This window comes from Thunnus thynnus, chromosome 3, assembly GCF_963924715.1.
Source record: "Thunnus thynnus chromosome 3, fThuThy2.1, whole genome shotgun sequence".
Classification (NCBI taxonomy): Eukaryota; Metazoa; Chordata; class Actinopteri; order Scombriformes; family Scombridae; genus Thunnus; species Thunnus thynnus.
In genome coordinates, this window is record NC_089519.1 from 33,588,328 (window position 1) to 33,601,584 (window position 13,257).

The window sequence follows — 13,257 nt, forward strand, 5'->3', positions numbered from 1 at the left end:
CAGTATATGCATATCAGGTATGTTCAATGCTGCTCAGATTGAGAACTCATTTGGTATAAATAGTGATTTCCTTGACGCTAGCTAGTGTTTTTGACAAAAAGGTGTCCAAAGTTTTGCTTAAATCTTGATTCACACCGCTTCTAACCCTGTTTTGGAGATAACCCTAAAAAGAAAGGTACAAATCATCTTTTTAGGTGTCATGAACAAGAACTTTCACGTCACAAACAGCGTCGGAGGTGTTAAGTTTACTTGGCTTGTTGAGCCTCCTCATCGTTCTCCTACATGTTGTCTCCCTCCTCTTCCTTTAAGCCCACACCCCTGTTAGGGTTAATTAGGTATTGATTTGATCAGGGCCAGGCAAGGGGCCCTGTTCTTCTAAAGGCTTTGGTCATGCTACATTATTAATGCTCATGCAGCACTATATATAGCTTAGGTCCAGTGGTCACAAGAAAACCAAACGTTTGTGCCTTGTTCCTCTACACTCCTTCTCTGGCTCCTTGTTTTCCTTCCCTCTCCCTCTCCCCCCTCTTCCACTCTCCTCCCCGTTCATTCTCAGATTGATTGCGGTGCTTCCTTCAGTGTCGACTTCCTTTCCACAGCTGTTGGAAATGGGAGAGATGCTGTTTCTTTACATGCTAGTGTGTGTGTGTGTGTGCTTTGATTTGACAAGCACACCCTGAATGAATTTTTGAGCAGCTCAGTTGCTCTCAGCAGAGGCAAAGCAGTTGTGCAAGTTGTGCAACAGCACTTTTCTGTTTCCATGTAGTACTTGCCGGATTTCCCTATGGCCATGTTCACACTAATGCGGCTAAATCTAGCATTTCCAGGTCATATTTTTTAAAGCATTTTTGGGGGCGTTCGAACCTTTTATTACAGACAGTAGAGAGATGACAGGAAATCAGGGTGAGAGAGAGATGCATCGGAGGTCAATGTTTTTAACCCCTAAACTCCAGAAGGACCCATTCCTGGTCAGTTTTGAAAAACTCTCCTTACATAATGAGTGCAAATCTCTCCTTCTTCCCCTCTTTCAGTTAACATAATGTTTCTCTATTTGGTCTCTGCTAGAGCCCAACTGATAAATCTCCTGGTCAGATTGGACGATAATACAAATATAAAGGACATATCTTGGTCATAAGTCTTTATAACCAAATATAAGGACTTCTTATCATAAATTCATGTTTCAGTTTTTATGGAAAAAAAGTCTCATCTCTGCTCTGTTGCCTTATTTTATCTTGATAAATGATTTCATTGACATATTTTCCCAATTCTATTTTCAGACATTTGAATAGTATAAAACAGCGATGTGATCACAGCTCATTAAATTCTACCTGTCAACAACAACACCAAGGGAAAAAAAAAAATAATGAAAGCACTATTTCATGCCTATGCAGTCATAGTCTTTAGCTGTAGCTGTATGTTTACTGCATAAAAGGCTAAACACAATGCTTTTTTGTGTGTGTGTGTATGGATATTGGCATTAAAAATGAGATAAACAGTTATCTTCTTCACATCACACGGCATCTGTCTGTATCTGTATCAACCATAGACTGTCCTCCTCTTGAGAATATATTCATATAGCCCAAAATTTGTGATTCTGGGATGCATAAATATGTACATGACTTAATAAAGCTACAGTACATGGAGCAGCTGCCGGTGGCTCAGGTGGTGAAGTTAACCAGCTATCACTTTCTTTTGCTTGTAGATGACGTACGTTGACGTTGCAGCTGGATGATATTGTGTAGTTTCAGTTTCTGCATAAACATATAAGAAAACTCCAAAATATAAATAATTGTGCAGCTTGGGAAGAAACTAACTAATTATGAGATGAATCATGTGCTTATCCTGCATTTGTCAGGTGTGTGTGCGTGTGTTTACATAATACGCCTCTTCTTTACTATTTAAATCATGTTTTCCTGCTTCTGCAGCAGTTCCAAAGTCAGCAGGGTTTTGCATATATGTTCACATATTTAAAAAAAAAAAAAAAAAAAAGAGTTACTGTGCTTTCTGGTGCAGATGTAGATTATCTCCATGTCTTGTGATTCCCCCCTCATGCATGTATTTGTGTGTATTTTTGTGCGTTTCTCTATAAGTTTGTGTCACGCTGCTCTCGGCTGTGCTGTTGGACTCTATGAAGTGAAACGAAGTGACACAATGGAGGTTTCAGAGATTGGGGACAGCTCTGTATATATGTGTGTGTGTATGTTCATGTGCATTTTTGCATAACACACTGACAGAATCCCAGATGCCATAATGTGTGTATGTGTGTGTATGTATGTGTGTGCATGTGTGTGGTCTCTCTCTCTCTCTCTCTCTACCATGTCATGTGTAAACGCTTTTGGGCCGAGTGTGCGTTCACTAACTGACCTACATTCTGGAGCTTTTTTGCCTGTGGCTTGGGAGACTTTGTCGCTGTTATCTCATCTAGCCAATCACACCCCCTAATCTCGTTTGTCCAATCACATCCCCGATCTCATCCATCCAATCGCAGCGGCGGCCACGGCCTCGTGGGGGGGGAAGGGGGGGAGGGAGGGAGGGAGGGGAAGTCATCCTCTACTTTCCGCTGGCCGCTTCTGAAGATGTATCTGTGCTTGACTCTGCCTTTTTAAATATGAAAACATCCTCCATCTCGTGGCCCCCGAATAGCACGGGGGCCCCGTGTAACTTTGACTTTCAGCGCCGATTTCTTTCGCTGCGGCGCAGAAACCCTAATTATTTCCCCCTCCTTGACTTGAAAGGCGAGCTGCATTTCTGCGCGTAGTGGCAGCCGGAGAAGGGGGGAAAAAAAATTGAAGCTTTTGAAAATTCTTTGAAGCTTCAGTTTTTTTGTTATCAAAGCTGCCTTTGTAGGCCACATGAATTTTGCATGTGCAGGTTTAAGGGAACTTTGTGATGTGATGTGTGTGTGTGTGTGTGTGTTTGTGTGTGTTTTATGTGTGTGCCACATGCAGCACTGCGCTAATTTGTGCAACAGAGGAAAGAGGAGGAAAAATGTGTGTCAGCCATCCAACAAAATATATTTGGGAATTATGAGGAATACATTTGAAATTTGTTTCTCTGCTTCATCTGCATTCAAGTTAGCTAATAATTTAGCTCTAAAAGCACAGTTTGTGCACGCTCTCTTTGCATCTTCCAACAGGCACGATGTGTTAAGAGTGTTTGAATTACAGGAGAGCCATGAGCCCTGAGCTCCCCCGAAAACAACAGCCTTAAACAAACTAAATAAAATCATAAAATAATCACAAAAACAAAGAATGCAACTCCCATTTCTCATCATTTTTAGTTTTTAAATGCGTGCATGATTGGCCTGGACATGCACAAAGTGTTTTCTGTGTATCATGACTGAAGGCTCCTTTTCGTGTAGTGTTGTTTTGTGAATCTATGAGTACTGTGTGTGTGTGTGATTGTGCAAAGATGACAAGAACAGACATTTTCAGACAAACCTTACTGCTCGTCCTCGACCGCAGGATGGCCATAAAAAACTAATTTTTGAATAGACAAGAAACAGACTCTATGATACCGTCACCACATGATGTGTGTTGCTGGAACTTAAAGGGAAAACTTAATTTGTTTAATCGAGGAAACACAAGCAGAAAAGTCTAAAAGGATCAGTAATGAGGGATTTCTCTCTCTCTCTCACACACACACACACACACACACACACACACACACGCGCATGACACACTTTTAGTCAAGGCAATGTGACTTTATGCAACACTGCATGTTTTAAACCATCCATCAGGAATGTGCTCACTGATTTTGAAAAGTCAGTTGAAGCTGATTTTCACATTAAAATGAAATAAAAACTGAAACAAGTGGTAGAAATGAACCACTTGTCTCCTTCCACAATTTGATATCGACTCTTCTCGCTTTTCAAAACTATGACGCTTTAGTGATTACTGTCCTTTTTTTAGCACTGAGGTCATTTCTTCATCAGTAAGATGTTTATAAGAGATGCAGTGTGTGTCTCGAGCTTTGTGTTGTTTGTCTATCAGAGCAGACAGTGCAGGAGTGTTTCCGAACTATGATGACAGGTAAAGCGACGAGCTGCCTCCTTTCTTTCTTCCTTTCCATTCACACATCGGTGTCCTTGAGCAAGACGCTGAACCCCAGTTGCTCCCGAAGTGCGCTTGTATAAATGTAACTCTCTTTGGACAAAAATGAATATAATAGTATGAAAAAAAACGAATTAGTGTGAGGTCAAATTGCCAATATTTAGTTTTTATTTAGGGGGTGTTTACATCCACATTGGGTGAAAAGTGTAGGATCTGTCGCCCTTTATATACAAACACTCACAGTTTTTGGACATTGCAGTGGAATAATGATCCTAATGTTAATTTCTATGGTAATATGGGAATGTTTTTGATTGGCCAAGTGAGTCACATGACCTCAATCCAACTCCTGAAGACCAGACTGACAGAAAAAAAACATGTATTGTATAGTAAGAACTGGAGACTCAACAATGGAGCCGATTCACTATGAATGAAAATTGCTTTCCTGGTGCGTGAGCCAAAAAACGTTCTCCGGCCCCCGAACATGCAGCCCTTTACATCAGGATGATGTCACAGAGTTTAATGGAGGAAATGCTAGATCCAGATCATTTTATACCTGGAAGTTGAACTTTTTTTTTGGCTTCATGCACCACTGAGCGACCTTCATAGGAATGAACAGGGCCCCTGCCTCCAACACAACAGACCACTGACAGCACCACCAGGAAACATACTAAGAATCTGTAGGTTCGAATTCGATCATCAAATAGTCATTGACAGCAAAATATTTATATTTATTTAATATTAATATATTTAATGTGCTCAAGTACAGAGTCAAAACAACAAAAAATATGTCACTGTTTCAAAGTCCAGCATCACAAAAACTGTCTAATATTAAAAAAAAAATCAATGTTTCAATGGAAACAATCAGATTTGTTTCCATTACTAGTAACTGGACTGAAACCAATAACATCGACAGTCCTTGAATGTTTTACCTCCTTCCTGTCGGTTGCTTGTAACGTCGTTGCTGTAGGAGCAGTGGAGTGGTGGTGCTGTTGGTGCCGTTGTTGCCGTGAGGTCGACTGTAATGATTTTACAACAGAGAAACACCTTTTTCATCCAGGTTTATCAAGCTGGTTTATTCCTGCGATGTTAAGTATGTGGCCTCAGACGTTCACCCTCTACACTGAGACAAGTGGCTACAATTGAACTATGTGCACATATATGTATGTGTGTGTGTGCGCTCCGTTAACCTTTCCATTCCCTGCTAAAAACACACACACACACACACACATACACACACACACACACACATACACGTGTCTTTGTCTCTGTTTCTCTCTGCTGTCTGCCTCCATTTCCATTTAATGGAGGATGAGGTGGGGGGGGGGGGGGGGGGGGGGGGGGGGGGAAGGAGGGGTGTGTGAGGGGGGGTCAGATTGAAAATTGCGATATGTATTTATGTTTCTCTGTATGTGGTTGCCAAGCAACAGCAAAATGAGGGTATTTACAGTTAATAAAAAGTGAGTGACATTACCTTGGTGTATTAGAGGTAAAGCGCTCATTTGCTTTAAGAGATGAGAAGAAAGACGACAGTGTGTTTGTGTGTGTCTTTTGTGTTTAGTGACTAATAAATGGCTCCACACCCTGTCTGTATAGGCGCACCAGTGTGTGTGTGTGTGTGTGTGTGTGTATTGTGTGTTTTTTTTTGCATAATAAGCTTATATCCAGCCTTGCCTTTCTAGATATTTCGGTGTGTTTCTGCTTGTGAGTGCCTAAAAAGCCTCGTCTATTGTTTATGCATGTGTACTTCAATACTTTTTTTGTGCTCTTGCATCGTTTTCTGTGTTTGTTTGTACCTGGAAAGTGCTTCATCTGAGTGTGTGAGTCTGTGTACACTCAATAATGTCATTTGTCAGTTTGCATAAGATATTTTTTAAAAATATCTGTTAATTTACACGTTAAATTCAGCACATGATTTAGGGTTACAAAGTGCTTTGTGCAGCTTTTTGTTGTTGTTGTTGTTGTTGTTGTTGTTATTGCTGCTGAGTGAGAGCAGCAGAGGCTGTGCATCAGCAAAATATGCCCCACGGGGGAAAAAAAAACCCACACACTATTCATTTATGTTCCTCCGTTTAAAAGATGAAATAAAGGTTCAAAAATTCTTTAAAATGGTTTATTTGTGTAACGCTGGTGTCGTTTTCCTCTGCGTGACGGTATTTTTATTATTATTATTTTATTTTTTTTCACAGTCTTTGTTTTACGTAGTATTTTAGCTGCTGTCATGTGTTTGTTTTTGATGGTAAACATGTCAGCTCACATTAATATCACATCTCTCCTCTTCTTCACAGGCTTTGAAAGCATCTTGGAAGGCTTGTTTGGGCCGGGAGTAGTCAAAGATATCACCCATTTCCAAGGTAAACACGCACACACGCACACATACACACACACAAATATACATTCACAAATATAAAATAGAGAACAACATCAGTCAGGATGCAAATGTCAGAATTACAAAGTGATTTTAAGCTAATAAAACAATGACTAGAAACTATGAAGATAAACAAGACGAAACAAACAAATCAAGCTGTAAATATTAAAGTTTTTTTTGTTTTTTTCAGCAGAGGCTCAACTCTATATTCAGCTTATTTTGTGTGATACACTGTTTGGTTGTACAAAAGCCAAAACAGCAGCTCCACACTATCTATTAATCTATCTTAAAGGCATTTTATTACAATGACTAAAGAATTCACAATGCTGCCAAAACTGCTTACAATTCACAACAATATGATTAATTCATACAACAGACATGTTTAATTTATGACAAACTCTGGCTGACAAAACCCTGACAGATGTCACTAAACAGAGCTGGATGGTCTCTTTTACTGGTTTCATCCAGGCAAAAAATGTTCTGATTCTCATTAAGATGCTGAAGGACAAAACACTGTTTGATGGATTAGCTAGGAGCGGCTTAAAAATGACCAAAAATGCACCTGCTAATTCATGGTCAGAGCATGACCGGAGGCCAGCATAACCAGTCTGTCTGGTCTGGTCTGGTCTGGTCTGGTCTGGTATTGTATTTTGGGTTGTTTTCTTTTTCCAACAAAGGTGGAAGCTAACATCAGCTCATGTTATGGATCAACATAACAGATAAGGGCCTTTCACCTCTTCATAACAGTCAATGATATATTAAGTTTTTAACCTCTATCCTCCTGGTGGCCAGCGATTTATTTCCATCCTGTGCAGAAAACTTTATTTTGGCTGATTTCTCTGACGTTATTGGTCCCAGTCAGAGGACATTGTGGACCTTTCAGTGATGTAACTCAGGCGGGGGGGTTGACCTTGACAGAGTTATTATACTATTTGTGCACAATAACTCACATCAGGCCTGACGTGTTATATAGAAAGAGCAGAGATACAGTGAGTGAGTTATGATGTCAGTATTAGTTTTCTTAGTTTAACGTGCAGATTTAGTGCATGTCTTCAAACACAGGTGGCTTTCTTGCAACTGGTTTGTTTGTAGCTTTCTCTCTGAATCCACCGTGAAAACTACACACACATACACACACATGGTATAAAGACAAAGTTAGTGAAAATAAAAACAGCCCATCAAAATAAAATAAATACAAAAACATGAATTACGTCGTTGGCTGCGTTCTGCAAATAATAATAAATATTATCTTTGGTCCTTGAAGGGTCCTTAAACGTTTCACAACAACTTAAACAGGTTGATATTTAGCATGTATCTTAGCTGGGGCGCATGTGCATCTTTACCTGCTGAACTGGCTTTCTAAATAAAAGTGGCTTTTTCACAATAAAAGCTGTCTTCTTAAAATAATACAAAACATCAACTGAAATATATTCTAAATGACTCAAATGTATTTTAAAAGACAATACTGACATTACAAATTACAAACAACAGTTACGAGTATTCTTTGGGTAAAAAATGTTAGGTATTCTTTTTTTTTTATCTTGATCTGAGGAGCCATGCTGCTGTAACTACAAAATCAAATTCATAGGAGTTTAAATTAAATGTGTTTATTTATGTGGAATTAACCTTTAATGCATTAAAAAGAGCATTGAGATCGCTGGACTTTACAACAGTGTTTAGACTTCAAACATAAATGCACACATTTGTACACTATGCTCATGTTTTTCATCCTCATGTCTTCTACTGAGGAAATACAATAAAACAGAAATACATTTAAAGTTTTTTTACTTTTAAATATTATTTGAAGACTTTAGTGATGTAAAGAAAAAAAATCTGAATCTCTGGACTCTTTAAGAAGTGTGCTGTGTGTGTTATTCATTCATTTGGTCATTCATTCATGTGTAAGTCATTTTGCAATGCGCAGTACTTCGGGGAATAACATGTTATTTAGAACACATATAACCTCAGAGCTGTGTGGGTCGGAAATAAATTATGCACTCGTATACCAGAAAATACGGTCACAAAACTGCAGTCAGATTGGCTGCCTCTCAGAGAGGGTTTCCTCCTCCTGAGTGACACAAATCAAATATGAATGTCATGAGAAAAAAGCGAAAGAAGACCAATCTCACCTAAACATCCAACATCTCTCTCTCTCTCTCTCTCTCTCTCTCTCTCTCTCTCTCTCTCTCTCTCTCTCTCTATATCCTCCTCTCACGAAGAAACGAGGTCAACATGGCGTCCTGGAGTCATGTGACCCCTCCCCCACCAACTTAAGGCATTTTTAGAATATTTCTGGCTTGTCTACGTCATTTTCACTCATGCATTACACTTTACACACACACACACACACACACACACACACACACACACACACACACACTCTCCACGTAAAGCTGGCACTTGCCTCATTCACAGAGCTGCAAACACACACTAGATCTCCTGAACGTACAACAACACACAGCTTTGTATCATAAATCATTTTCCCTCAACAGGCCTTATATCCTCTCCTGCATCAGTTAATAGTTTCCTACATTTCCCAGAATTCCACGTGGCACTCCACATCAAGCTGTAAAGTCTGAAAACCGTCATGTGACCGTGTTGTCTCTATATAGCTACATTTAGCATCAACCACATAGTTTCTTCATCCTAAAGTTTAACATCTCAACTCGTTTACTCTCCGTTAATGGAACTCTTCTTCATGTACTGAATTATTTGCTAAGTTTACCACAAGTGTTTTTCACTCGGTCAGCCGTTGTAGTCTAACATCCTGGCGGCAAACGCATTTACAGCTCAACACGACGACACATAGCACTTAAATCGAAAGTTTTTTCATGTAAATGAAGTAAACTAAACAGCTGTTTTTGTTTGTTTGTTTTTTTTTAAAGGAGAAAAAAAAAACAGGTCTGCTTCTTTTTGTAGTGCAAAAATTTATCTTCCTGCCTTCACAATTGATTTCTCCTGTGAAAATGTTTATAAAATATTTTAAAAGTGCAGCTTTAGAAAGAGAAAAGTCCTTGATTTGTTCCTCTTGCTCTGTATAGTTTGAAATAGTTGGTTTGGTTTGACCAGATATCTGCAGTTAACAATTAGATGTTTGGTTTGTTTTTTAATGATTTTTTTTCTCCATTTAACTCAGTAGACACACACACACACACACAGTGTCGGGGAGGGCTACATACTTATATGCTGGCAAACTGGCATATTTGAAGCGTGAGGGTAATTTAATAGACAGTACAGCGCCATGACAAGCTAAACAGTGAGAGAGCTGTCTAATTTTTATAAGTCGCCTGTTATTAAGCTGTGAAAACGGACTAATTTATCTCAGTTGATATTTCAGTTTTAGTCAAACTATGGCTTTTAATAGTTTAGTATACAAGGCACCACTACTGTCATCATCTTTCTTTTCATCTGTCACTGCAATACTTCCCCTGTTTTAAAGTCTTGGTCACATGCTCACATATAAAAAAAAAACCTTTTAGAAACCTAGTTAAGTGCCAGGAAATGAGGAATCTCCAGCAGAAATCTACATATGTTAACCAGCTCTCTCTTAATCTCAAGTAAGGAATCCATATTTGTTTACATGATGTTTAAGAGACTAATAACTGCAAAAACCGTAACCTGATTAAGAGAGTGTATGCAAACACACGGACTGTTAAGCAGGAATACACACTTAAAGATTCAAGTAAACAGCATCAATGTCTTCTTCGAGCTCACTAACACACACACACACACACACACACACACACAAACTTGACTACTGTGAGAGTGGAGGAGGGGGGGGGGGGGGGGGGTCACGTTAGCAGTGGGACTGGAGCTAATTGGCGTCTTCCCAGGGATATTGTAAGTGGCACAACCACAGGGTTCAAGCACAGCTCACCTTTGACCCTTTCATTACAGCGAGAGACACGGAAAGAGAGAGTAATAGACTGTCCGTTTATCTGTTGCGCGTCTCGCAGGAATGTGAAAGGAAGGTGGAATGTAATTGGAGGAGCCATAGATGAGACGTGTTGTATTATAAGGAACGTGTATGAACAGCCACTTATACGCTTACACCTACACACATATACATAAAGGTAAAAAAGATGGCTTTAGGTAGATAACTTATACATTGTGTAACCTAGTAGACCTAGTATGGTTCCTTTTTGTGATTTGTGATGATGGCAGAAGTCGACGTGTGAGCAGTGCGTGCGCGTGTGTGTCGCTGAACTGCTGCGTCTCGCACGCTTGCAGCGTGTCTGCTGCGGCGCTTCTGCTACTGGCGGCCCTATCTTTCTCGTTTTCCCCGTCTTATTTCCTAGAACCACGCGCAGAGAAAATAGGCGAGACCTCGAATCTCTAGATGTTAACATGGTCACCGAAATGAAAAGCATGAGGTTCCGCGACACACAAGCGCTGCTCACGCATCCAGTGTGTCCCGGGCGTTAAAGGACCACACCAGTGTCCCCGAAAGGGTTTTTTTTTAAACCATTGTTAGGCATTCATTGCTTTTATTTGACAGTTTAAAGTACAGAAAGACCAGAAAACAGGAGTAGAGTCATGTGAGACATGCAACAAAGGTAAACGGCAGAAATCGAACCACAGACGTTGAGGTTCTGCGTATTATCCAGTATGCAGTTATGTTCCCTTGTCTTTGCAAATTTAAATTCCCCAAAAAAGCAACTTGCTAACACTTCAACACTAGCTAATAATTTTGTTTTCACTGACCTCAAGTCTCACATTGCTGTAGTGATGTAATCGTGTACTCAGGGTGTGTCGGTACACTGTGACATCACTGCTGGGCGTGGTCAGAGGTGCAGCGGGACATCAGTGTGGTGTTAAATAACTCTGAACTCCAAGTCATACACGTTATATATTTATACTGACTGTGTTCAATGCATGCAGTACATGGTGTAAATCCATCAGTGTACATCAAGTTTGCATTAACCTTCTGCATTGTTGCATTATTGTTGCATTATTGTTGCATGGTAACACATTTTAAGGTTGGAGAATCATATGAAAAGTCAATATTGAATTTCTATGGAAGCCCATTGCATTCACTAGAGAAAAAAAAGAGATGTTGGAAATGTTTTCTCATAATTATATCTTGTAATTCTCATAATAATGAGATCTTTATAGAAATGCACTTCATTACATTACGAACAAAAAACTTTATATTCACTTTAAAAGAAGATACAGCTCAAGCAAGTTTTAGAGTGAACAGAAATGAATGTAAACCATTAGCTTCCTAGAACAGTAGAAACAAATCCATTAAAATTTTTACGTACACACAGATCAGCTAACAATTTAATTCCATGTGTTGTAATAATCTAATAATTTTCGGTTGCATTTTATTCTAAAAGGGTTGCTTGTTTTTATTCTTTCTTACTTTCTTACTTTTATTTTGTCAAACATGAGACAGGAAATGATTTATAGGAGCTCAGGTTGCATTTTGGCTGCAAATTCTGGAGGCTAATATGGCAACGAGGAGACAAATCAAACATGCAGAGGAGTGATCTTCAGACAGGTTCAATAATAAATTTGTGTTATCTTATAATACAGGTCTGTCAAATTAAGCAGTTACGGCGATCTATAAGTTAATTACAAATTACTAATTGATGAGTTATTTATATCTCATTGTGTGCGTCCACAAAGTTAAAAAAAAAAAGTTCAGTTTTAATTATCTGGTTGGTAAATCTGAGCAAGGTTTCCAGATGATCCAGTGGGAACGTTACCGTTAATATGAACACGATGTGGTTTTATTCGGCTGATTTTCACATTTTGATGTCATGTGAAGATATATGAGAGTATCTCACCATCCTCAGGGCTGATTGAACACTAACTCAGCTTCAGCTGCTTTTCTCAGCACCTGAAAAGGTGACATTTTGGACATACAAGGTTTCTGACATGTACTGTATGTTCACAGTATATTGTGACCGTATTGATTTTGTTCTTGTGTTTCTGTCTCTCTGTGGAGCTGACTCTGCCTTCTTTCTTTCTCCTCCTGTCTGTAACATACTCCTCTTTCTCCTCCCTCTCCTCACTCCTTCCTCTTTTTCAACGCATCTCTCTTTCTCTCTCTCTCTCTCTCTCTCTCTCTCTCTCTGTATATATGTCTGTCACTCTCTGGTGATGTGGTTTCGGACTGAACGGAATTGGTTTTTAAAGGAAGTGTAGCGCCATGGCAACAGCTCAGCTGTAACCAAGCCGACAGCAGTCTCTCCTCTCTCTCTCTCTCTCTCTCTCTCTCTCAGTTCAGAAGATGCTATATTGGTAAAATGCATTTACATTCTGAGGGATGAAGACTCACATGTATATAACCTATGTAAGTACAGAAAACTGAACTGGAATGATTCTCAGTGAAGCTGCACTGACAGTCGGAAACATCTGAATCAATCATCAGCCCACAAGCACAGGATTAATATTGATACCAGCAGCCATTGATCAGTTATAATTGCTGAGATTTGTATTTTGTATGACTCGGTTGTGTTTCTTTTAAACATTCTTTTTCACATAGTCTCCATAATATCACATTTTCTTTTTTTAATTTCTTCATTCTTTACATGATTTCTGTTGTGCTTCTGTGGTTTAAAATTGAGACATTGATTTCTAGGAGTTAGACTTTAACCGGTCCAAAATTCTGAAACTGATCTAACCAATGGAAAACCTTCCCAAAACCGACACACATGAACACATCTGCCTGATACAAAAAGTCGGAGGCAGGTCCAAAATGAGCCCAATGACAGTTTAAACCAATCCAAAGTGCACCAACACTGGTGATGCTCCATCAATTAAAGAGTCACAGTACTTGTAATTTTATTCTTCACGTTGCAGTTCACATGTCAAAAATCATATTTTTGTCCT

At 39.3% G+C, this 13,257-nt stretch overlaps 1 protein-coding gene across 1 annotated transcript in view; it reads left to right on the top strand.

The window, feature by feature from the left end:
- The window catches only part of lcor (ligand dependent nuclear receptor corepressor), a 90,376-nt gene that overhangs the window by 46,978 nt on the left and 30,141 nt on the right, over positions 1 to 13,257 (top strand). Inside the window, exon 2 of the mRNA XM_067585476.1 lies at positions 6,338 to 6,403. Within this exon, the coding sequence (XP_067441577.1) occupies positions 6,338 to 6,403 (66 nt within the window). The remainder of the gene's footprint in view (positions 1 to 6,337; positions 6,404 to 13,257) is intronic.